At 34.8% G+C, this 23,652-nt stretch overlaps 1 protein-coding gene across 1 annotated transcript in view; it reads right to left on the bottom strand.

Annotated features, from left to right (window-relative positions):
- The window catches only part of MIPOL1 (mirror-image polydactyly 1), a gene marked incomplete at both ends in the record, with an annotated part of 172,101 nt that overhangs the window by 82,450 nt on the left and 65,999 nt on the right, over nt 1-23,652 (bottom strand). Inside the window, one exon of the mRNA XM_079537464.1 lies at nt 5,123-5,230. Coding sequence (XP_079393590.1) covers nt 5,123-5,230 — 108 coding nt within the window. The remainder of the gene's footprint in view (nt 1-5,122; nt 5,231-23,652) is intronic.

Genomic DNA, 23,652 nt, shown 5'->3' with positions numbered 1-23,652 from the left:
AAGGCTTTTCTTTCAGTCTTCTAGGATGAAATTAACTACTATTTGCACTCTACAACTTCCTGAAGAGAGGTTGTGATGAGGAGGGGTTTGGCCTCTTCGCCCAGGCAACAAACAGGACCCAAGAAAATGGCCACAAGTTGTAACAGAGGAGGTTTAGGTTAGACATAAGGAAGAACTTTTTCCTCTCAGAGAGTGGTCAGGCAACGGAATGGCTGCCCAGGGATGCGGTGAGTCACCATTCCTGGCAGTGTTCAAGAGGCGTCTGGATGAGGAGCTACAAGATACGGTTTAGTAGCTTGTGGTTGCAATAGTGAGGACAATTGGACTAGATGATCTTGCAGGTCATTTTTAACCTTGTGATTCTATGATCCTATGATTCTGTAACTATAATAAATGTAAAAAAACATATGTTGAATTGAAATTTGAAGAGATGAAGATTTCAATCTCCCACTTTCCCATTGCTGGTTCAGGCAAGTTTCTCTGGATTACAGAATATTTCAAAAGCGTGTTGTTCTGTCAGAAGCAAATCAGATGTTTTATAGGCATAAATCAGCTCCAAACACATTAAAATGAAGCTCTAAAACTTCAGCCCTAAAGCTCTAAACATAAAAACAGTATAAGAATGATTTAGGTTTTACAGATATAGGCCACATATACAACTTCTGAAAGCAGGACTTTATTCCATAACTAATACAATATTTCTAAATAGCATGGATATTCCATGCACTTCAACAGTAGGAAATATTTTTAAACCTCATGTTCAAGCTTTAGTAAAAAATGACATCAAAGATTGAGCTCTTCATCAGCTCACACGCTGACCAGATTTATTCCTGTGTCTGGCAAAGTAAAGCAGATAAAGAAAAAATGGTTTCCACTCTAAGAATCCTGAAAATTCTGTGAATCAAAATGGAGCTTAAAACAATTTATGAAAGGCATAAGAAAGCACTTCCAGAATGTTTATTTCATAGCCATCCTCACTGCATTATCTAACAAACTGCTATGCATTGTAGATTTCTTGCCCTTGACATAATTCTTATTTGTCAGCAGAAAGCACATGACAATAGCTATAATTGCTTTATGAACCCACAGTAAGTACCTAACAGCTCCATCATACCAGTTTCTTGCATATTACTCTGAATTACAATATATTAATAAGAAAGCCTTGGAAGCACTTAGAATTTTACAGAAAATGACAACTAAAAATATTAATCAGATCACAAAAAATTATTTTTAAAGAAAAGTCAATCATAACTAAAGATTAACATACTAACAGTTCTAAAGTAGATTAATTACCTTCACAAATTCTAATGACATCATACTTGGCTGGAGTAAACTCATTAAGTCATTAAAGGGCGCCTGATAAGTATATCATGAAACAGCCTCTCCTCCATGTTGAGAGTTTAGCTGAAAAGTAAATTACTATGTTTCTTTGGTGTTTAAAGCAGATTAAGAGCTGATTCAAGAAGAATGTGCCACCTAATTAAAAGCTACAAAATAAATCAGTCCTGTGAAAAGAGTCACCTCTCCCTACATTTCATTCAAATTCAATTGAACATGTTACATGAATTTTCACATTAAATTATTTGATCCATAAGACTTATTTCCTATTCTTTTTCACCAGAGTAGAGGACTTTCACACTGGCAAAATCTTTATTTTTCTTAGTGAAAATGTATTACTTAAAGCTCTGCCTTTCAAAACCACACACTACAAAGCCAACAACAACAAAACGATCCACAAAAAAGTATTTAATACTAATGAAAAAAATCAATTCTTCAACTTTTCTATGTTTAATTTAATCTGATATCTCAGTGTATTATGGGAATACATTTATCAGAATCAGCAGAGACCAAATGTTAATTATGAAGGCCAAGCACAAATGAATAATCTTACTTATAGACCCTGACACACTAGAACTGCAAAGTACTCTGCAGATCTTATTTTATGAAAAAGTACTAAGAGCACAAATGTATAGGCCCTTAGGAAGCAATTATCCCTAAAAGATTTAGGTATAATTCAATCTGAAATATGATAAGATTTTTTAAATGGTTTCACAAAGAAGAGGATTATTTTACTTTAGTGATGAATATAGGTGTTCACACCCTTCCCTGAATGACCCCTGTGCAGTTATGTGCATTACTTTGAGGAAAGATTTGACATCAGTCTTGTCATTCATTTAATATATACTCCGACGATCAATAAGAATAATATAAAAATTAGGAGTATCAATTTGGCATTGTGGGACTGAATGGCCCACAACACTAAGAAATATTCTATTCCATCAATACAATAAATGCAGAAATTTTAAATTACATAGCACTAATATGTCTGAAAGAGATTACTTAAAAACATCTTAACAAAGATGTACATATGTAAAATCACAGTATAGATCTATACACTGTGCATTATGTGTCAAGTGTCTTATCGGAAAGATGATCCTCTGGTGTGATAAGGGATCTAAAACTATGTAAAACCAAAAGTAAGCAGTAGTGCTTACATCACTTTTGTGATCCCTGCCTGAGTCTGGCCATTTTACTGTCTGCACCCCTCCTCTCTGGTGAAAAGTCTCTTTGCTGCTTTATCTCACTCAGGAGTCTGTGTACTGCTGCAGCCTCAAACCAGGCTACAAGCAGCTCTGAGCTAATATAGCTAAAAATAAAACAAAAAGCTTGCAGTTTATCTCACATGTTAGACCATACCATCTGTGAAATGAAATAGGTTTTTTTCTGAATATTGGTCTTATGCCATTTCTTCCTTCTGAGCAACTCATCACATTAAGATAATTTAAAAAAATAAGGAAGAAATAATTATCTGTAGGTCTCGTTAAGAATATTTCAGGACGCTGCAAGGCAATGATCTCATTATTTGTCACAACTTTTTATGCCATTCTTAATCCAGTTGATCCCGATTACTGTATTTTTACCCAGATATGATTGCAAGTATCCTTACACTGCCTTTGATATTTGCACTTCCATTGCTCCCTGCAGCAAATCTGAAACTGGTCAAATTTCTCATCTGTCCCCTAGCACCAAAATGCGTATTTTGCCAAACTAAGTCCCCAGCATCAATTATATTTAAGAGATAATTATTTTAAGACAGATTCTTTTTTTAATCTTTCCTAATCAAATTTGTTCAGGATGGATTTGGTATCTGAACATCTCCCACAGGATAGCTGTTCGTATTTGAATCAACATTACTCAATGCAGCACTGCAATCAACAGGCAGACAGGCCCACCCATGGCTGAAGACATCGCTGACCTGACTCCCATCCCTACCAGCAGCTCTGTACCTTCCTGGCTACAGCTGCACTAAAAAGAGCTGATAAACTTTTCCTTTTGATGACAGCTTAGGGCAGAACAAGTGTTGATAAGTTGCACAACAATGCCGACCACTTTTGCTAAGACTGCATACATGCATTTCAGAGTTTCTAAGGTTAGGAATTCAATCTAAGCAAGTGGCCTTCTAAAAAGTGCTCAGATGGACCTACCCTCACCGTAGACTGCAGTAATAAGAACTGAAACAAACTCAAGAGAGGTATAATGTTAAGAAAGTACAACTACCAAAAATTGAAAAGCATTCCTTTTTTTCCTCCCCAGACTCTCATCTCTAAAAGACAATGACCAATTAATCTCTTACTCTGAAAATATCAAAAAATGCCTGTGACAGACAGAAATTAAATTCTTTAAAGATTATGTGCTGCGAGAGCAATGTCAGGCTTAGGATGAAATCCTAGTAACACTCTGAACTATTAAGTCACTTCTTGCTCTGAAAATATAATTATCCTGTGAGCATTATGTCAGACAATATTGTATGTAAAAAACGTACTCTTTATAAAACATTGATGTTTTCTAAAGGAAAGTGCCTGTGCATAACGGTTTCAATGACAGAAAAAACAAGTCAGTATGCAATTAATGAAAGACAATACTACTTATTACAAACAATGTGCCTGACAAGCAGTAACTTTCAGTGATCTCAGATTCAAAACAATACCATTAGCATAGTCAGAAACAGCCCTGAGTGTTTACAGTCTCTATTACCAGACATCTGAGGTTAGATTGCTTTCAATATTGCTGACTTGATTTTGTAAAAATCACCATAGATTCTGATGGGAATTATAAGCCCATAAAACACACTTGGTTTATATGCCATACAGTCTCTTTCTGTTTATTCATTACACTATTTTTTTTTTTTTTTTTTTTTTAACTGAGAAACATCAAACTACACAAGGATTTGCCTCAATTCCTTTACTTTGCATTGGTCAACATGCAGCATGAATAACAACACTTTCCTAACGCGCACATACAGAGGAACATCTGCCTACAAATGATACACTTGGACCTTACTACCTACATCAAGCGGTTTTAAAATGACAACACAGTTTCAACAGAGCAACTTCTGCCTTTACACTCTTTCCATTACCAGTCAAAGAGATTTTTATGAATACAGCAGCTAAACAGGCGTGCATGAACACTTGCGCATCTTACCTGGCTTTTGCTCTTATTCTGCCTAGTGGTGAGACGGCTGGTTATGTAGCTATCAATTTCACTGACGTTACAATTTCCCTTTCTCAATGCAGCAATAACCTGTCACTTTATACTGTCCTTTCTCTGACCCTCTCCTGCCTCTCTGCTCATTTTTATTCTTATTGACAAGACTTATTATTCCTCTTCCCAATTCCAACTAGCTACCCTTTTGCAAATAGTAGTATCAACTGTGTGGTCACTAGTAGTATAGGTCAACAATGTTATTAATATAGCACACACTGCTAGGAGCAGATCAAACAGCCATACTTTAAAATATTAGTTTTGCAAAGGTACTGTGAAGCAAATAGCTGCAGTTTTCTTCACATTATAAAATGTAATCCAAGGACAGTCTCCAAGAATTCAGTATAAATTTCCAGCCCAATAATTTGGACTGGATGTTATTTTTTTCTTGTTGTTTTCATACACTAAATAAAATAAAACCATAACAGAAGGGTGCTGTATCTGTGTTTAAAGAAGGGGTTGTTGGCAAACACCATAGCTCACTTCTGCTGAAATGTACACAACTGATATATGCAGCCCAGAAAGCTGGCACCAGGGGCTTACAACCTTAATTTGCCTGCAAGAAGAAATGGAGATTTACCTTCAGAGCACGTTCTTGATTGTTTTCAGCAGTCAGATGTCTCGTGTTGTTTGCTGAAGTCTGGTTCTGCTCTTTCAGATGATGAAGCTCCTGCTCTAACCGTTTGCACTGCAACGAGGAAAGAATCCCATTAAGTAGAGGAGTGTGAGCATATTTTCTTTTCAACAAGCCAAATGAATTAACATAAATAACCCCATCACCATTTCTGCAAGTAGAGAAAGCATCAGACAAAAGCATGTTGCAATTCCTAAATAGTACTAGAGCTGTTTTTAAAATGTGCAGCATTATTTAGCTTCCTCCTGGTCCAACTGCATGCCAAAACAAAGCTAAGTTTATTATCAGATAAAGAATTTTTGCAGAATATTTTAAGAAGTCTTAAAAATTACAAAGATATTGAGATGAAATTCTGCTCATACCTATATAATGCCAAATTTTGTCGTATTAAGTATGTATAAAGGAAGCAACATATGCTTTTAGGAAAATGAGCAAATTAAACATCCTCCAACTCAATCAGCCTTTTAAAAGAAAATATATGTGTAGCTTTTATTCTTTTTTTTTTTTCTTTTATGTTGAGATTACTCTAATTCCCGAGCACATACCACAGCTTGGAAGAAAATAAGTTTTAAGAGTATTATGCTTAAATATTAATTTAATGACAAAGAATGAAAAATTTAACATTTGCTGCTGTGTGCATACATACATGTACTTACTGCTGTAACCTGAACGCCTATTCTGAAGATTAAAGATCTGCAAATTGTGTAGTGAGCTAAATTATATTTGACCATTTTTTACAGTAGCCATAAGAAGCCTTGCCTCTTTTTAACTTTGGTTAAAAAGAGCAATTAGTTGCCAGCAAACAATGCACTGTTTTATGAAAAATAATCCTTAAAAAAAAAAGAAAAAAGAAAAAAAAACAGATTAAGGACCAGGAAGACATAGGGGAACAATTGTTGGACAGATCTAGGCAAAATTACAACATTAACAAGAACATTTTTGAACAGCATATTACAAAGAAGTAGTTCAGATATCACCACTAAAAAAACTAAGCTGGTAGATCCTGTTGGGACATTAGACAATTCACTGAGAAAGAAGATTTTAATAAACACCTTCTGAAAACACTAGTAAGAAAGAAATGAGAATTGTGATTTAATGCTAACATAAGCACTGTTGTCTCAAATAAAAGGCTTGAATATTTCAGTCTCTTTTGCTACCTTGCTGGCTTTGGAAGGCACAGAAAAGAGCTTCCTACCAAATGCATAGAATTTATTCCAATGCAGTTCTTACTGGAGTCAACTCTAAACAGAGAAAAAGTGTGAAATAGAGAGCTGTAGTATAACTGAACTATATATATAAACTACAACCGAAGCCTAAGTAAAATAGAGATGCAAAGGAGTTTGAGACAGAAATTTTAAATAAAACACATCAACATATTCCCAAACACAAAAGACATCATTTTCTCTTCTGAATAATGTACTGCAAGTCAAGATAGTACATTTTAGAATATAAAACAAAATAACCTGATCCTATATAAAAATAAATTTTAAATAATTGTAGGTGTCCAACAGTAATATTAAAATATCTGATTTTATATCAGTTGTGGTATTAGCATGTCTCCCAGGAGTAATGCATACTGTCAGTGAGAGTCAAAGTTTCTTAAAGCACAGTTTCAATTTTATACCAATAAAATGAGAAAAAAACACTTTCTAATAATATAGGAAAATGCAGAAAAAAATGCTAAAATAAATTTGACTGCAAATGTATTTCTAAACTTTAGACATTTAATGTCTATCTCACATAAAAGTCATAAATCACACTTGGAATTCTTCTTCTGTCAGTAATAAAAATTATGTGTCTAAGCATTTGAGAAACAGGAGCTCAGAAAAATACTAAAAAGGAAACCCACAGTATGCTATTTTTTCTCTGGATTTCTTGTTTGTTTTCTGCACCATACAGGATCTAAACATTATCTTAAAAAACTACTACTACTTTAGGTATTATTCATGGTGCTTCTGTTGCCATGTAATATCAGTAGGCATCTTGCTTTCCTGTTTTGCAGACACCTTTTAAAACATTGCTCTGCAATTCCCCGTTTGAATCAGGAGCAGCGTGGATTTCTTACAGGAAATATGTAGAAGGCAAAAATCTCAACCTACCTTTAAAACAAGAATTTTTATTAATGCTATTCTCTTGACTAAAAAAAAAAAAAAAAAAAAAAAAAAAAGTGAAAATATGCTAAGAATAACAGTGTAGCTCCAGGAGAAAACAGTAAAATTTCTTGACGTACAGAGCTGGTTGCACAATTAAGAGCATGGGTGCCATGTTATCCTGCTCTCCGTTCTCCTCTTGTGAAGTCAAAATACTGAAACAAACAGGGGGATCCTTGAGCCACACGGCAGATCTAACACACACACAGGATAAAGATGCAACACAAGTAATGTAAAAGGCATGTACATCTCTATCAACTCAGCCTTAGAACAACAGCCTTGGTGGCATATCATCATTCACGTTACACTTCATTTTCAGTAAAAATGTTAATGTTAAAAAAAAAAAAAAAGGCATATTAAATCTGTATATAGCTTGAATCCATTTTGAGAATACAATTGAAAGAAGTGATGATCTAATTTGACCTTTGCACATAAGTGTCTTACTATGTTTGAAACAATGTATTTACAGAAGATGTTTCAAATGCATTACAAATCCAAATGTATTCTTAGCTGCCCAGGAAATGTCTAGGAAGTAAGATCTTTAAATGCTCTGCACGGGAAAATATTATAATAATCTTAAATGACAATATTTTGTATGTTTTACTAACATTTTATAAGCTGCAACACATTTACGCCTGAACTACTTTTCAACCATTAAAAACTAAATTCCAAAAACATGTAATTTTTCACAAGATCAAGAGCATATGAAATTTCTGTGTAGTTTTGCTATAAGGAAAAGTTTTAAAAATATAATTTAAAACAATACAGCCTTTCTCTTCATTTCAGCCAACATTTTTTGAATTCTGTGTCATTGGTCATTAGCAAGGTCCAGTAAAAATAGGTGTTCTTTGAAAGAACATGTGTTTTTATTGGTTCAATCCAAGGCTCTAAAATGTCAACAGCTGCAAGTAAGGAACTGGATTTCCTTCTGAAAACATATACAAAAATACTTTTTGGAGCACAGTGAGGAGAAGACATCGTCTGGTTCAGTACTGGCAAAAAGGAAATGTCAGTTGTATCCTTTTGAGAAAGCTGAATTCTAAGGCGTTTTATTTTAATTATAACAAATTTGAATCCTCTTAAAGACAGAGATAAAATATTTTGCGCAGCACAGGTTGCTTAACATTCTGATCTTAAGTGCAATTGTACACTTACAAAGACAGGACCATAACTGAGAAAACATCTTTTATATCTCAGACACTGTGGATACTTCAAAGAATATGACAGCAACGTAGACAGATGTCAAGGAGAACGTGCCTTGAGCAGAGCACTGAAGACTTTGCCAAGAAAAGGATTTTAAAGCCTTGGAAATGGTAGCATGTCATTTTATAAGACTTGACACAATTCACCAAGGATCAGCTTCAGCACATAGACCACTGTGCTTATTTGGAGGCAATGCTGATTGGAGGAAAAACAAAAAACAAAAAAACAAACAAAAAAAAAAGAAAAAAAAGAAAAAAAAGAAAAAAAGAAAAAAAGAAAAAAAGAAAAAAAAGAAAATAAAGAAAAAAAAGAAAGAAAAAAGAAAAAAAAGAAAAAAAAGAAAAAAAAGAAAAAAAAGAAAAAAAAGAAAAAAAAGAAAAAAAAAGAAAAAAAGAAAAAAAAGAAAAAAAAGAAAAGAAAGAAAAAAAAGAAAAAAAAATCAGCCCCTCTTCTTTCAAATCCTACCATTTGTTCCCCTCTTTAAAAATACACTTTCCCTCTACAAGTTTCCCACCTCAGCTAGATTCACTCAAGCCAGACAACAAATTTCTTTAGGCCTACTTCAAATGTTCCTTGGGCAATCATCAATGCCCATACATATGGATTCCACTAGAACATATTCTATTCCCAGCAAGAGGTACTCAATTTTCTCTTCAGCCATATTTTCATATTAGAACTAGTTTCACTCTTCTAAATGCACCCAGTCTTTCCAAAGAAATACTCTTGTACCCAACACAGGATATTTCATGAGCAATTAAATATAAAATGAAAAGCAAACAGCTGATGTATCAAAAGGAGAAGAAGAGATTCAGACAGGAAAGAAAAGACAGACAGTAAGAACACCTCCCACAAGACGAGCCTTTTTTCTTAAAGAAAAATTAGCTAACATGACTCAGCAGAACAAGCATGTTCAAGGTGAGCACCAGTTCAACTCTCAGCAGGTGCTGACCTGTTTCAGTGGTGATGTAGCAGAAGGCTTGAGAACACCAGGAGGGAAAAATGCAGATAAACTCCAAAAAATGAGCACCTCATAGGGGAACACTGCTGGAGAGTTCAAAAAGTGGACCAACTGAGAATAGAGTTCTGGAGGCTCACCCAGGAAGAGGCTATTAATAGATGGTCCTATTTCCAGGTACACAAAAGGAATAAAGATGGAAGACAGAAAAATCAATGCAGATAACCACTTAACACTGTTTGGTCTTTACTAAAAAGTGAAATTGCATTAACATACCAAACATAACTTTAGCACTTGTATATACAAATCATTTTAAACATGCTGTCAGCTTACCAGAGTTTTCTTCTTCAACTTGTACCTACAGCATGTTAACATGGTGATACAGAAAGAATACATCAGATATACTTTGAAATTAGGTAATGGATATTCACATCAACGAAAACTGAAGAACAAATAATCTATATACCAAACATTAAAAACATGAACAAACATGAGCATATTTTCACCTGTTATTTTTAAGCTGTTGTCTGTGGAAAATAAATACAATAAATAACAGCATGAAGTGAACAAAATTGATTAAACTGACTGTACTCTTAGTTTATTATTCTCCTTTCCTTATTTTGTTTATAATGACCTACACTTTACAGTAGCTCCCAGCTCAAGGATTCCCAATGGAATGTAAGTGTTCTCAGTTTGACAGATCTTCTTTTCTTCTCCCTTTGGTATGCTTTTTTTTTAAAAAAAAAAAAACAACAAAAAAAACAAAACAAAACAAACAAACAAAAAACCACAAAAAAACAGTCTACCCCTTGTCCCAAATTCATCACGATTTCTTGAGAGGCAAACATCTTGCACCACTTGGATGCTACTCCACTCTTTCCTTTGCAGACAAAAATAATACCGAAGTCATCCAGTCAAAACACAAGCCAACCTTTGGTGTCACTATGAATTATGTACTTTGAACTGCAGATGTTTGGAAGCACTTATGTTTATACAAACACATTTTTTATCCTTTTTTCTTCTAAAATAATCATTTAAAGAGAAATAAAGAAATAAAGGAGTCTCTACATAATAATCACGAGAAGAATTTTTCCATTTAATTATAATGTTAAGATTTTCAAACCTCAAAAAGAAAAAACATTTCTTCAAAGTTCTGGCAAAATATCAACAAATGTGTTTAAAGATTATTTATACAATGCCCAACAGCTTAGAATTATTTGAATTACAGGAAAGAAAAGTGCTTTTGTGGCGCTTAGGCCTTAGGAACATATGCAACATTTAAAAATATTATTTAAAAATATTGTATTTTATTAGTAAAACAAACACTTAAATGTAAACAACTTTTTTTTTTTTTTTTGTACTGCAGTGGTGTTTTGCTCCATCAGAGGAAATACATTAAAATACATATGAAATGTTTTTGTCTTTCTTGTTAGCATGAGCCAGTTGGAATCTGCAGCATTAAGGCAGATAATATGCTGTACACTACTTGGTCTCTTCCTACAATTTCCCTCCATTTCTACTTCTGAACACTTGAAAATGTAGAAAAGAAAGCTTTCATTTTCATTTGAACAGCTAAAGGAACTCTTAAAGGAACCAGATTAAAGTGCGCAGACATCAGCAAATTTTGATAATTCTATTGCTCTTTCAGTGATGACATTTTAAAGAATAAGCCAAGTTGGATCTATTGGATCTATTTCTCCAAGAGCTCAGTGCACACCGGCTTTTCTAATCAATGATGCTACATGAAAGGTGATGGAAAAAAAAAAAAAAAAAAAAAACAACCTGATGTTCTTGAGATGTATGCAATTCATTGATCATTCAAGCAGGATCCCTGTGCTGGCTGTGCCACTGACCCAGCACAGTTCTACAAATGCAGGATTGTGAGTGACTGCTCCTTTACAGGAGGAAATAACAGTAGGGTTCTTGAAGCTATACAAGTTGGTCACCTTCACAGCTTGCTGTATCACCCTGCATGAAGGCTGTTAAAAAGAACTTTTTTCATGTTGGAACCCTTAGGTTCATTTGGAAGCCTTAGGTTATCTGAAGCCTCTATGCAGGCCTGACAGACATATGAAAGCCTCCAGGAGAACCAAACCAAGTTGTTTTACTTTAACTTGTAGAACAGAAAAGTCCTAACTATAAAATCAGGCCTCTGTCCTCAGAATTTAGGAGCATACCTGCATCTAAACATGTTATCATTCTAACCAAAGCAAAGCTATGGCACAGAAAATGAAGCCATGGAAGTACTTTAAAATGTGTGTAGTACTTTAAAATGTGTGTATTTATTTACAGTTCTTCATGCAGAGCACACTACATACATGGCATATACCTTTTAAACTGCTTTCTTTTTACCTGGTATCTTTTACTTGGTAGCAAGGCATTACATATTTCCTCTTTCCACAGTATAATTAGTCATGTTCAATGGAGCTGAATACTGCTTAAGTCTAAGTATTTTAAACTTACTAAATGCTATACTTCCAGGTTCTCACACAGGTCCTCCTACAGCTTACCCTTACTCATAACACTTAGAACACTGCAGACAACCCCGTATCTCAGAGGAAGAAAGAGAACTGTGTGTAAAAGAAACTAGAAACTTCACTAAACGAAGCTGGAATAAATATGTACTTTACCTGTTGTATATTAAGTAACCAATCTTTTTATATTGTCTTTATTTCTTATTTTTAATTTCTGTCACATTCTTTTTTTCACCTCATATCTAATGAATTCTTCATAGTAATTTCTAATCTAAACTAAATCCAGTAACTCAGAGTCAAACATTTACTCCTCTAGCTGTAAGGGGTCTGAAGTAAAAATGTTTTCAACCAACCTAATAGTGTTTTTCCTAATTACCTGTCATATATAAATAAATGTTACTTCTTTAACACAGAGTTGGCACATTACTAATCTTTTTATTTTTTTATTTCAGGTTTATAATTCTAATAAATAATGTATAAACTAAGCATGCAAGCTGATCAGTAGTATACAAGGTTATGCTTGCTCACCCTTTTGTCTTGAGATAATATCTCACAGAGTTGTTGAAACACTAGCAACAGGCATGATATAATGAACTTCACATTGTTCACAGGTCAGTTTGTTCAGAAACAAAGAAAATGAAAAATATTGACAAACAAGAAAAATACTAGTTAAAAACGATAAGAGGAAAAATCATGAAGATTTTGAAGAATCTCAAAATCTCATTGTTCAAAAACAATGTCAAAGACATCACAAAAAAAAAAAAGTAAAGCTTCATTAGCTAAATTCTAAATCACTGAATAAATAAGTACAATAATTTTGAGAATAAGATCTGCTTTGCTTTCAATGCATGGCAGCAATTCCAGCACATAGTTTCACTATATAAACTTCTGAATAGAAAATAATTCAGTATAGCTAACCACAACACCTTGAGGAATATTTAAAGAATAAAATTACACAAAAACGTCTCGGAGTAAATGACCTTAGTACACATTGCGTATCATACTACTTACGAGAGAAGTAGGACTGAAACAGTCCACCTGAAATCATTTCTGTCCTGGCTGTGTATTATGTAACACTGCAGCAAAGGTCCTACTGAAGCCAGTCAGCTGAATAGTAAAATATTACACTGTTATTATTTTACTACACAGTCTCAGTGTCTATAGTCCAAGTCACAGCACTCCTACATATTTGTTCACAGACTATTTTGAAAGGCAGTGCTAACTGCTGTGTGATTTGTTAGTACGATGAGCTCTAATGTTATGAAATGGGCCACTGAAGTCACAAAACTCAGAAACTGCAGAAAACCAAATACACTGCTGATTTTTTGTCTTCTCTTAAATAGGGAAAAATACCAGAGTGGACAACCACCTCTTCATCACACGGAGTCAGAAAATAATATTATATTCCTACAGATTCAAAGGTTCTAAATACATTCCTTTGAAGATGAAAAAGCAATAAAAGGAGGCAAAATACAAAAAGATATGAAACTTTTCATTACTAGCTATTTTACTTTTTGTTCTACATGTTCTTTGTTGTAGTTGAAGGAGGAAACAAGTCACTTCTCTTCAAGAAGTCTTCCTCATTTGCATGCAGCACCTTCCCTATGCACACTTCAGTGTGTGCACACTTCAATTCTCAGTTCTCATCTTAGACTGTGTGATGCCCATTCCACATCACTGTATCACTGATCTACCTTTTTTTTTTTTCTTCATTTAATTAATGATGCAGCATTATGCAAATTTTATCAATAGCTCTACTTGATTAATGAGTGTTTGGTGATAGCGCTTAATGAATACTGACTGGTCAGTTTTTCCATCACTTTTATGACATTAGTAAATAGATTCTGGTTTCATGGGATGAGAAATTAGCACAGGAACTTTAAGAAAGTTAAATCAGCCTACAAGATTATGTCGGAACTAGCATTACTGCACCTAAAGCCTTGGCTTTGGTGATTTGACTAAATGATCTTCAGATCATCCTGCAGCCATGTCTTGCTGGCTCCTCAGCAGCATAGCCAGATCCCTTAGAACCAGATGGCCCACAGCCAGGAGACAGCTTGTCAAACATCTGACACAACGTGCCATGACCAATAATGTTTTGTTTTTTTTTTTTTTTTTTTTTTTTTTAAAACCTTTCCTGCATCCCCAGTTAATAAACTACAATAACACAGGTCAAAAATATATACAGTACAGTAGAGACAGATACCATTGCCTGATATACCTGAGCTTTTAGTCATGTCTGCTAGTGAAAGTGCATAAAAGAAATTTTAGAGACTGATCCTCCACCAAACTCTAGAAATCAGGAATTAATCTGATTCTCAGATATATGCAAGGCACTCAGTTACTAACAAAGGCATGTTTTCAGAAAGCGTAACCCTGTTCAGTTGTACATAACCAATATTAGTTGACAAGAAAACAAGATCTGGTAAACAATCTGTCATTCTAATGAGGTGGTTTTCAAATAATCTTCAATGGATTTTCTTAAAATCCATATGCAAACAAGACTATTGTCTAAACCTTAAGTTGGCATTTACAGCATAAAAGGACAGGAATACTTCCGGTCCATTTTAAATATCATCAATTTATTTCAGAAAACAGTATCATGGACCACTGCACAGAAGCTGTAATTTTTTTAATCCCTATGATCAGACACAGTTATCATGGGATTGTAGATTTTCTTGGTAGTACATGCTCTGTTTGTCCTGATAAATACTGTACTCTTAATTAAGCCATCAGTTGCTAGAGTGGCAATTCTTCAGTTTTCCTGTTGTGCAATGTGTTATTCTTAACCATAAAATAGAAAAAAATATTTTAAACTAGAGATGATGCAAAAGCCATATAACCAGGTATGTGAGAGCACAGGACCCTACAGATATGTCAGGGACAATAATTACTCTTTGAACAAATGACCTGCATCAGTAGTGGTTGCTCTTTCCTCCAAGAAACCAACATGTTGTTTCAGGAAACTGTAACGCAGAAGATGACAATTGTCTGAAAGCAAGACTAACATTAGTGCTTTACTATCCTGTGAAAGAATGGGAAGTATGAAATCAGATTATTTCTCACCAATGCTGATATCTCGTTATCAGCACATCTACAAGACTCGCATTTTTTAGACATCTTTTTCAAATTTGCTTAATTGCACTGCTAAGTGAAATGAAAACTTTTTTTTTTTTTAAATCAAGAAATTAACCAGCTTTGCACAAGGTAAATTTGATTCATATTTCATAGACCTCCTATGGGAATACAGATACTTCACAAAGAAAAGTTTAAGAAAGTAAATAAAAAACTCTGCAAAACTAAAACAAAACCTCACATTTTTAAGGTATATATTGCACAGTTTCAATCAGAAACATCTATATTATTTTGCTACATGTAAAAGATTTTCAAATATGAAGTAGTGGCTGAATCTGAAAGTTTTGCCTCTGTAACAGAAAGTATTTTAACTTTCACTGAAGTGTTTTACAGGGACTGATGGAACTAGGTACCCAAACTCATGCTAAAAACCATTCTATACCTTGATTATGCAGCTTTAAATTAACAGCCACCTAACAGCATGCAGATATGTTACTGAAAAGCAGGCATGCTTAAACCTAAAATCAGTTGTCTTTGACATGTATAATTATCAATGTCACCCTCATCCAACCCCTTGTATCCCTCATGCATAGAGGATAAGACAATCTAAGCAGAGAAATTTTAAGGAAAACATAAAGATAGAGGAATGTTATGACAAATGTTGAAAGTAAAGAGACGGGTCTGACTGCCAAAACAAACAAAATGGATAAATGCACAACTACTGCTGAGAAGTGTCTGGATACGATAGAAGACAAGACACACAACATAAAGAGAACATGTAATGAGATGCACAGCTGCTGGCTAGCCCTACTGTAGAACATAGGCTGATGACTAAAAAAAAGGGATTAACAAGCATTTTGCTGTTTCTTCTGGGAGGCTGGCACTGGACACTTTCATCTTCATGCAAGATTTCAGGACTAGTTTTGCAAACTGAGATTCAGTCAGAATTCTAACATTTTGATTGTGAACAGAACCTCAAACAGTAAGGCTGCATGCAGAAATGATTTTGTAGATTGAGAAACAGAGCTTTGTCTCAAAACTACAGGAGATGAAGGAGAAACACAGGAAGGGTGATGTTCACACTTGTCTTGAACACGCAAACAGATTTTTCAGACAGAAAGAGTGAAAGCAATCTCTAAGGTATGAAATTATGATCAGAAAATGATTTGGAAGGAAACCTAACTGATGACTTACCACCATCAAGTGAGACAATTGGTAGGAAAGTAGTCATAACCATTCCTCAAACATAGATCTTCACACTTCTTTTGAGTTTTATCTAAACTTTGGTGGTGCTGATCATAACTGAAGATCAACAGTAACTGCAATAGAACTTTGCTTAATATTCTTAGATTTCTATGTTTAGAACGGATAATTCATTAGTTAGAGGTAACATTAAAACCCTCCCCCAACAACAGACATCAACTCTATGTTATCAATGATTAAAAAAAGGAACAACAATACTCAGAAGCATTACTGTTTCTGTTTTGCTTTATCCTGCATCAGTACAATATAAAAATGTAGTATACTGTAGCAAACAACTTATCAGGAATATAAATTTTGTATTTCTGATAATTCTAGAATTGTAAAAAGTTGTCTTTTTATGGCTTAATACTATTCTTTTTCTGCAGATAGTTTATTTTGGAGAGGTATATCCAAAATTTGATGCTTTTCACAAAATCTCAGTTTTATAAATGGCCTTCTAATAAATATTTCTACATAATTGGATTGGGTCATTTTAAAAAGTATTTTCAATAGACATAATTGGAAATGAGAATATGATGTTTTTAAACTCTGCATACCCACAACACACTCAATAATAAGAACTTTAAAAACACTACTGAAGAGAATGGAAATAAAACAACAACATCAGAAAGCATGAACAAATTCCCTGACAACAGCATCTCACAATCACAAGCACTCCACGTGCAAAAGAAAAGTCTGTCCTTCATTTGCAATAGAGGGTAATGGAAGCTAAATTTTTCTTCTCAAAGCAACTCCGCTTGAAAAATAATTAACAGTGAATAAACAGAACATGGAAAAGAGGGCAAATCTCAATCTGAAGCACGAAACAGTAAAGCCATACAACAAACAGATCTAGGTATTCTTGGTGAATGAGACATAGATAAATTAAACAACGCTAAAGTGAATCTTTCTTTCACAAACAGAATATTCATGGATTTTCTTGCTCCACTTTTCTGCCTGGGCCACAAAACAATGCAGACCAGAATACTTAAGCTGACTTCAGCAAGTCAGGGCTTCCAGAAACTGCCTTTGCAATAAAAAAAAAAAAAATTCACAATGTTCAGACCAAAGAAAGCAGGGAAATTTCCATTGTGACAATCGTCGTTTCCCGTTCATTTTAAAATGATTAAATGCCTAGAGAGAAATTGAAATAAATATAATGGTCATTATGTCTTACATTTCATCTGTAGTCTACCATTCTGCTGAAAATGTGTAACCAGATTAGCACAATTAACATCATGTCTCCTTACATTCTCTGTTACTACTGGACATAAATTTCCTTAATCATCATCTCTCTTTACAGCTTAAAACACATCCTGAATACTAAGGATGACTGAGGATGACAGCAGTTCTAGAAAGTTAGAATGAAATGAATTTTAGGGACTCCGGGAAAAAAATAAACGAAGTCAACAGAAAGCAGTTCTGTTCATTTGCTATGGCTCCATATCCACAAAAATTCAGTCAACTACTGATGTGTAGTCAATACTGATGTATTGCAGTGGCATAATTTGCACTATATTCTAGGAAAATATCTTTCCTACCTATTTAAAACCTAACTTTACATTCTTCACGTCAATCTATTTCTGAACCATGCTAGTATTTCAAAAACCTATTTCTCACTGATGGAACAAAGTTGATTTATGTGCTGTGGACTGGTCCAAAATCTTCATTAGACAAGTCTGCATACAAAGTAGCTAGTAATTTTCATAGCAAGAAGAGTGCATATAACATAGTGGGATACTATTTCCTTCTTCCTAGATATTTTTTTAAAATAGTTTTTAAAAATCTTATTCTCCTTCCTGAAGTCACCTCTTGCACCCTTAATTTTATTTAATACTCTATCAGAGCATTAACCTAACTAATTTTAAATATATTTGCTTCTATCAAAAGGATTAATTCTTCCTTTTTATACTTATAAACAAGGAAGCCTTAAACTTCAGATAAAAATTCTCAGTGGCCTTCAGAGATTTTCACTGAAAAAGTACATTTTGCATGCTACCTTACACTGGAGGTTCAATCTGGAATTTCTCTAACTTGTCTCTATTTCTTATGCTCAATCTGCACCACCGAGTGCTCTCTGATAGCATGAAATGAATTCCTTTTTTGATTAAAGCAAATTCAAAGATGCACTCCAGGAATGCACTCGGTGCACTCTGACAAAAATGAGCATTCAGTTCACAGGACTAGGCTACAGCCAGCAGAAAGCAAAAAACAAAACCAACCAACCCCTCACCCCTGCATAAACAAAACCAACCCAATCTGACAAGACCCCTCCTCCCACAGTACACCCAGAAATACATTCATGTAGATGGCAGATGGTGGAAACTACTTCCTACTCCAGATTCATTCCTGTTTGTTCAAACCACTTGGTCAAAGAGACATAACTGACATCAGCATTGTAACTGTAAGCATTCAACAAGCAGTAAGAGAGTAACAAAAAGAAGGGAAATGAATGCAGAGGTCAGACACCATCCTTCCAAGACTCCACATTAAATGTAAGTATCAAGCACAGAAATCTTCTGTGTCATCTATCAGAGAGAATCTTTATGCAAACTCAGTTTGAGTGCCCAAAATAACAAAGTGCTTTTGCAGTGAGATTTCTCAGAATGTTGCCTAAGAAAACTTGCTTAAAATGTGAAACATATAGATGGACATTTTTAACTCCCAAGAAAATTAGAGCTGTTTCAACCAACAGGTAAGCTGCCCAAAATCTAAACTAACACTGAGCACCTAACTTGCCCCACAGAAAACTTACTTTCAGTACTTCTAAACAGTTCTGATACCTATAGAGTTTAATACACACATAGTGATTCAGTCTTGTCTTCAGAAGGAATACTGTTTGAACTCTGCTTGTGTCACACTGGAAATTTCCTCCACAGATTTTTGCTACTGAATCAGATGATCAATAAGCATACAAAACATTTTTCTATGTCATCCTAGAGTTTCGACATAAAATATTTAAATTAATTCTAGAAATTGTTCTGGAAATTAAGCCGTGTGAACCTAGAGTTTAGCACCATGATAGACGTGTCAAATATCAATTAATCAAACGAGCTTGCAAGAAAATTTTCTATCATTTTCAGAGGGGCAGGATTTTCTAGGTACTGGAAAAAAGATGAATGTTCTATTGGAAGATCATTAAAGTTTACAATTAAAGGCACAAGGCTTGATCATTCTCTCAAACACCATTCAGATATGTACTCTCTGAATTCTGCACAACACTCTGTTTGCAGAGGAACAACAGGTGATTTAACAATGCAAACAATCATGTGTCTCAGGGCATCATTCAATGAAAACCTTATGTGTGTAAAAAGAGGAAATGTAATAGCAATTAAAAATTTGCTTCGCAAGTTCAAAAAGACTAACTGTAATCCCTTTCTTCAAGGAAACACTGCATTAACATTTACAAATTTACTCATACTTAGCATTCATGGGCTAAATACAAAAGTTATAAGGTATAAGAGCTCTTTAGGGTAATTTCCTCCAGATCCTCCACTCTCCTCCACTGATGTCCTGCCAGCTGACCTGCACTCGCTGTTGTGACCAGCATTAACTTGAAAACTACATCACTTTATGCTACCAAAGGCCTGCTGAAGTCAAACTAAGGTATCAGCTGCATGACACTTGCTTTTACTAATGAAATTCTGGCTTCAGTGAAGTCACAGTGAGTTTCATTCACAACAAACAAATACTTGCCAACAAAAAGCTTGTAATCTCCGCTTTATCAGGAAACTGACATCGCACACAAATGTATGATGTCATCAAATCTTCTCTATCTGACCTCCTATTATTCCGCCTGAACATCTCACCTCACTTTCCTTAATGCTCTGAAAACTGTTTTGTATACAGCAATTAACCAAAAGAAAGGAGAATCACAAAGAAAGCTTAAAGAGGCATCATTCTTTTCAGGAGAACACTACAGAAATAAAAATTCCCAATGAAAGACATCAAGAGGATTTCAGTCAGTTTCCTCTACATTGGGTTCTCATGGACTGAAATAGCTACTTCAGAAGAGAAAGATTACTTCATACGTTTTCTGAACGCAGCCAAATATTTAACTGAGTGTGTCCCTGGAAAACACTCATACTCCAAGTAGCAGAAATATATCTTAAGTAGATTGTCAGGGTGTACCTATCATTTCAGAATGTAAATAATTACCTTCTTTTTCCAGCTTGGTTTATTTTTAGAAGAATAAAGCAGCTAGGTAGGGAAGAAGCTGTGCAGCAAAAGGAGTATCTTGATAGCTGCTCCCTTCCCCTGCTTCAACCATCCTGCAAGCAATTTCTCCTTGCCTACTCATCCGCTGCCTCCCACTGCAAGTGAGGCAACAGGAACTTGCCATTGCACTCTTAAAGCAAATCAGCCACAAGTGAGAACCAGCATGGCCCTTGGATCCTCAAATTACAATAAACAGCCCCTTTAACTTCTCTCTCCTCCTGAAATAAGCCTGTGACCAAAAATCATCTATAATTCACACTAGCTGTCTTGTTCACAAACAATGGTGAATTCATTCTACCTTTTCTTTTCTTGCATTTCCCAACTATCAGATACAAAAGGAAAGATAGAAGAGCAGCTAGGACACCACAAAACATGTTTGTACAAACAAGAACTCATTCATTATCCCTATTTGGGAAACATCTAAGTCTACTAAAACACAGAATGTAAAACTGAACTACTGGTTACTAATATATTTAATATCCCAAATTGTGCTTTGGGTTGCAAAGGAATTATCTTTTCCTTCAGGTAAGAGTCATGTAACATTGTAACCCTTCACCAATTAAGGATCCAAGATATGTAATCCTTTTTTTTCATTTACATATGCTTTTGCTGTTTTTACATATATTACAACTCTTGAGTTTATTATTTCAGTAAGACCAGTTCACTGAGGTGTGCTGAGAATGCCTTAATGCTCTATGAAACACAGAAAATAGAGTTGTACACCTTATTTGGTACAAAAGCAGGACTTAACAAAAAAGAAGGAAGAAGCTGACTTGTAACAGCAGACATTTATTAGTCATTAGCTGAAGCTGATAATGATGGGCAGTCAAGTGCAGTGCTTCTCACTTTTGTTTTCAATGACGCTAAACTCCTGCTTGTTGCCAAACAGTTCCTCAAAATGGAGGAAGGTACTTAACTTGCTCCAGATGAGCAACTGGGTGCGTGCCAATTTTTTTACATGAGCAGTCATAAGCATGTTCCTGCACAGCAGGATGTGATCAAACTATTCAAAGCTGTAAAACCAGGTCTGCTTGCCAGTTTACGTTATAGCTTCAAGAGCACGGTATTACAGATGATACTTTGCCAACCGTGAAACCTATTGGTTTTCTGTTTGTTTTTGTTAAATAGAAAACACGACATCTTTAATATTTAAAATTCTGTTTAGAACTGACTTGACAATTAAAAATTATCTACAGAATGAAAGTTAGGATGAAAAGCATATCACACGCACAACATTCTGAACAATAAGTCATCACTTGTATTGTTTTAAAAAATCACTTATTTCGAGCTGTACCAACTGAAAGGTCCCCTTTCTTCTCTAAACCATAAGGAAAGTGATTATGACTTATCAAGTCACTGGCTCCAGCTGCAAACTCTGAAATCATATTAACATTCCTGTCCATATGGTATGATGTGGTTAATAGGTGATTGCTTGTCTGAGATATTGCACTGTATTGCCTCCTGCTGGAAACCGCTTTCTTTAAATTATTTTATGAAGATTCCACAATGTGACTGTGGCCATACGTGAGCTTTACTAAATGTCGGTCACTAATTGTATTGATCAAGCAAGAAAGACTCTGGAAGAAAGGCAGAATTATAGGATAACAAACTGGGAAAGTGAGATTTTTCCTTGTACTGATTAAGACAAAACTGAACATTTAAAAAGAAACTTATGTTGACAGTCATGAGAAATAGAACATCTTTCTCCATCTTCTTTTCAGAGGATCGGTCATAAAACAGACACAAGCTCCCAGTACAACGCAGTATCTGTTCACTAACAAATATATCTTAGCAAACACAACCAAACAGTTGAGTGTGTTTTTTTAAGGAGGCTGGTACAAGAGAAGATGGATGTCAATGTTTAGCCACGCTTTAGTTGTTTGTTTTTTATTCACTTGAAAATACATACTAAAAGTAGTATCAAATATTTGAGTTTATACCATTTTATTTGTTTTCACACACACAAAAAGTAGTTTGCATATTTGCTCAGCAATCTAGTGAATGATCTAAGATTACATACACATGTGCAGCTCAATACAGTGATAGCAGTGCCTCTATTTGCTTCCTAATGAGAAGTAGCATTCACATTTAAAATCTCAAAAAAGATGCAGAGGTGCTTGGGTGTGAAGATTCAAAGAATGTTTTCATGTGCTAAGACTTTGGCAGTTCTTTTTAAGAATAAAAAAATTATTCCAGTGAAATTTCAACAGAAGAATGACAACTAGCTAACCGTTACCAAGAATGCATGCAGACACAGTCCAGCAAAGAGTACCTTCACAGTATAACTACCAGGAAGGCACTGTAAAACTCCTAGTTTTTGCTAAGCTACTGAAAGATGAGTTGAAATCAGACAGCATATATTTGGTCAAAAAAAAAAAAAAGTGTAGGTTACAGACTGCCCATTCTCTAGGAGCTTACTTGAAATCAAAGCAACATTACTGAGGGGGAAAACTTTTGTGTTATTCTCTCTGACTGCGAAAAATCAGAAATCCTACATGTAGAACACCAGATGTTACTTATATTTATGGTGTTTAATTGTCAGCTGTCACGGTGTTGTGAACAAATCCATTACAAAGGATAATAGATCTGGCTTTATTAAACTTCTGTCCCAACATTCTCAGATAGGCAGTCTTCTCTTATATAGAACTGGCTATGGTGGTCGCTTGAATGACACTGCAGTCTCCAGAACTGCACAAGAGCAAGCAGAAGCAGAGCAACACAGCCTTCAAATAAAGTGTCAGGAAGTATTTAGCTTCCTCCATTGCCAATGGCCTCTGAACTTTAAAAGTGTTTTTTCCAGAAGAGAGGCATAACATACTAATGGCTTACTCTATTTCTGCTTTGCCTTGGTCTGTTCTTATCAATACACCCTTATATTTGATGTCACTTTCACTGAAAAGAAAAAGATTTTAAATTGGAGATGTTATGAACACCTGAGGCGACCTCAGATCTAACTTCTAATAATTTGCATTTGTTATGCTAAGCATATACATCCCCTGAATTATTCCTAGTCCCCTTGTGGTCTAATGTAGGAATCCCTCTCCTACTGTTCTTGCTGTTAGCACTGTAATAACTACTGCTATTGCAATGTTAACAAAAGACTACTAATAATTCAAGTACTGTGTGAATTCCCAGGGAATCATCAAGTAAGAAATGCAA

This window comes from Tetrao urogallus (assembly GCF_951394365.1).
Source record: "Tetrao urogallus genome assembly, chromosome: 6".
Lineage (NCBI taxonomy): Eukaryota > Metazoa > Chordata > Aves > Galliformes > Phasianidae > Tetrao > Tetrao urogallus.
The sequence above is the reverse complement of the archived record's forward strand: the minus strand, read 5'-3'. Positions and strand labels throughout refer to the sequence as shown.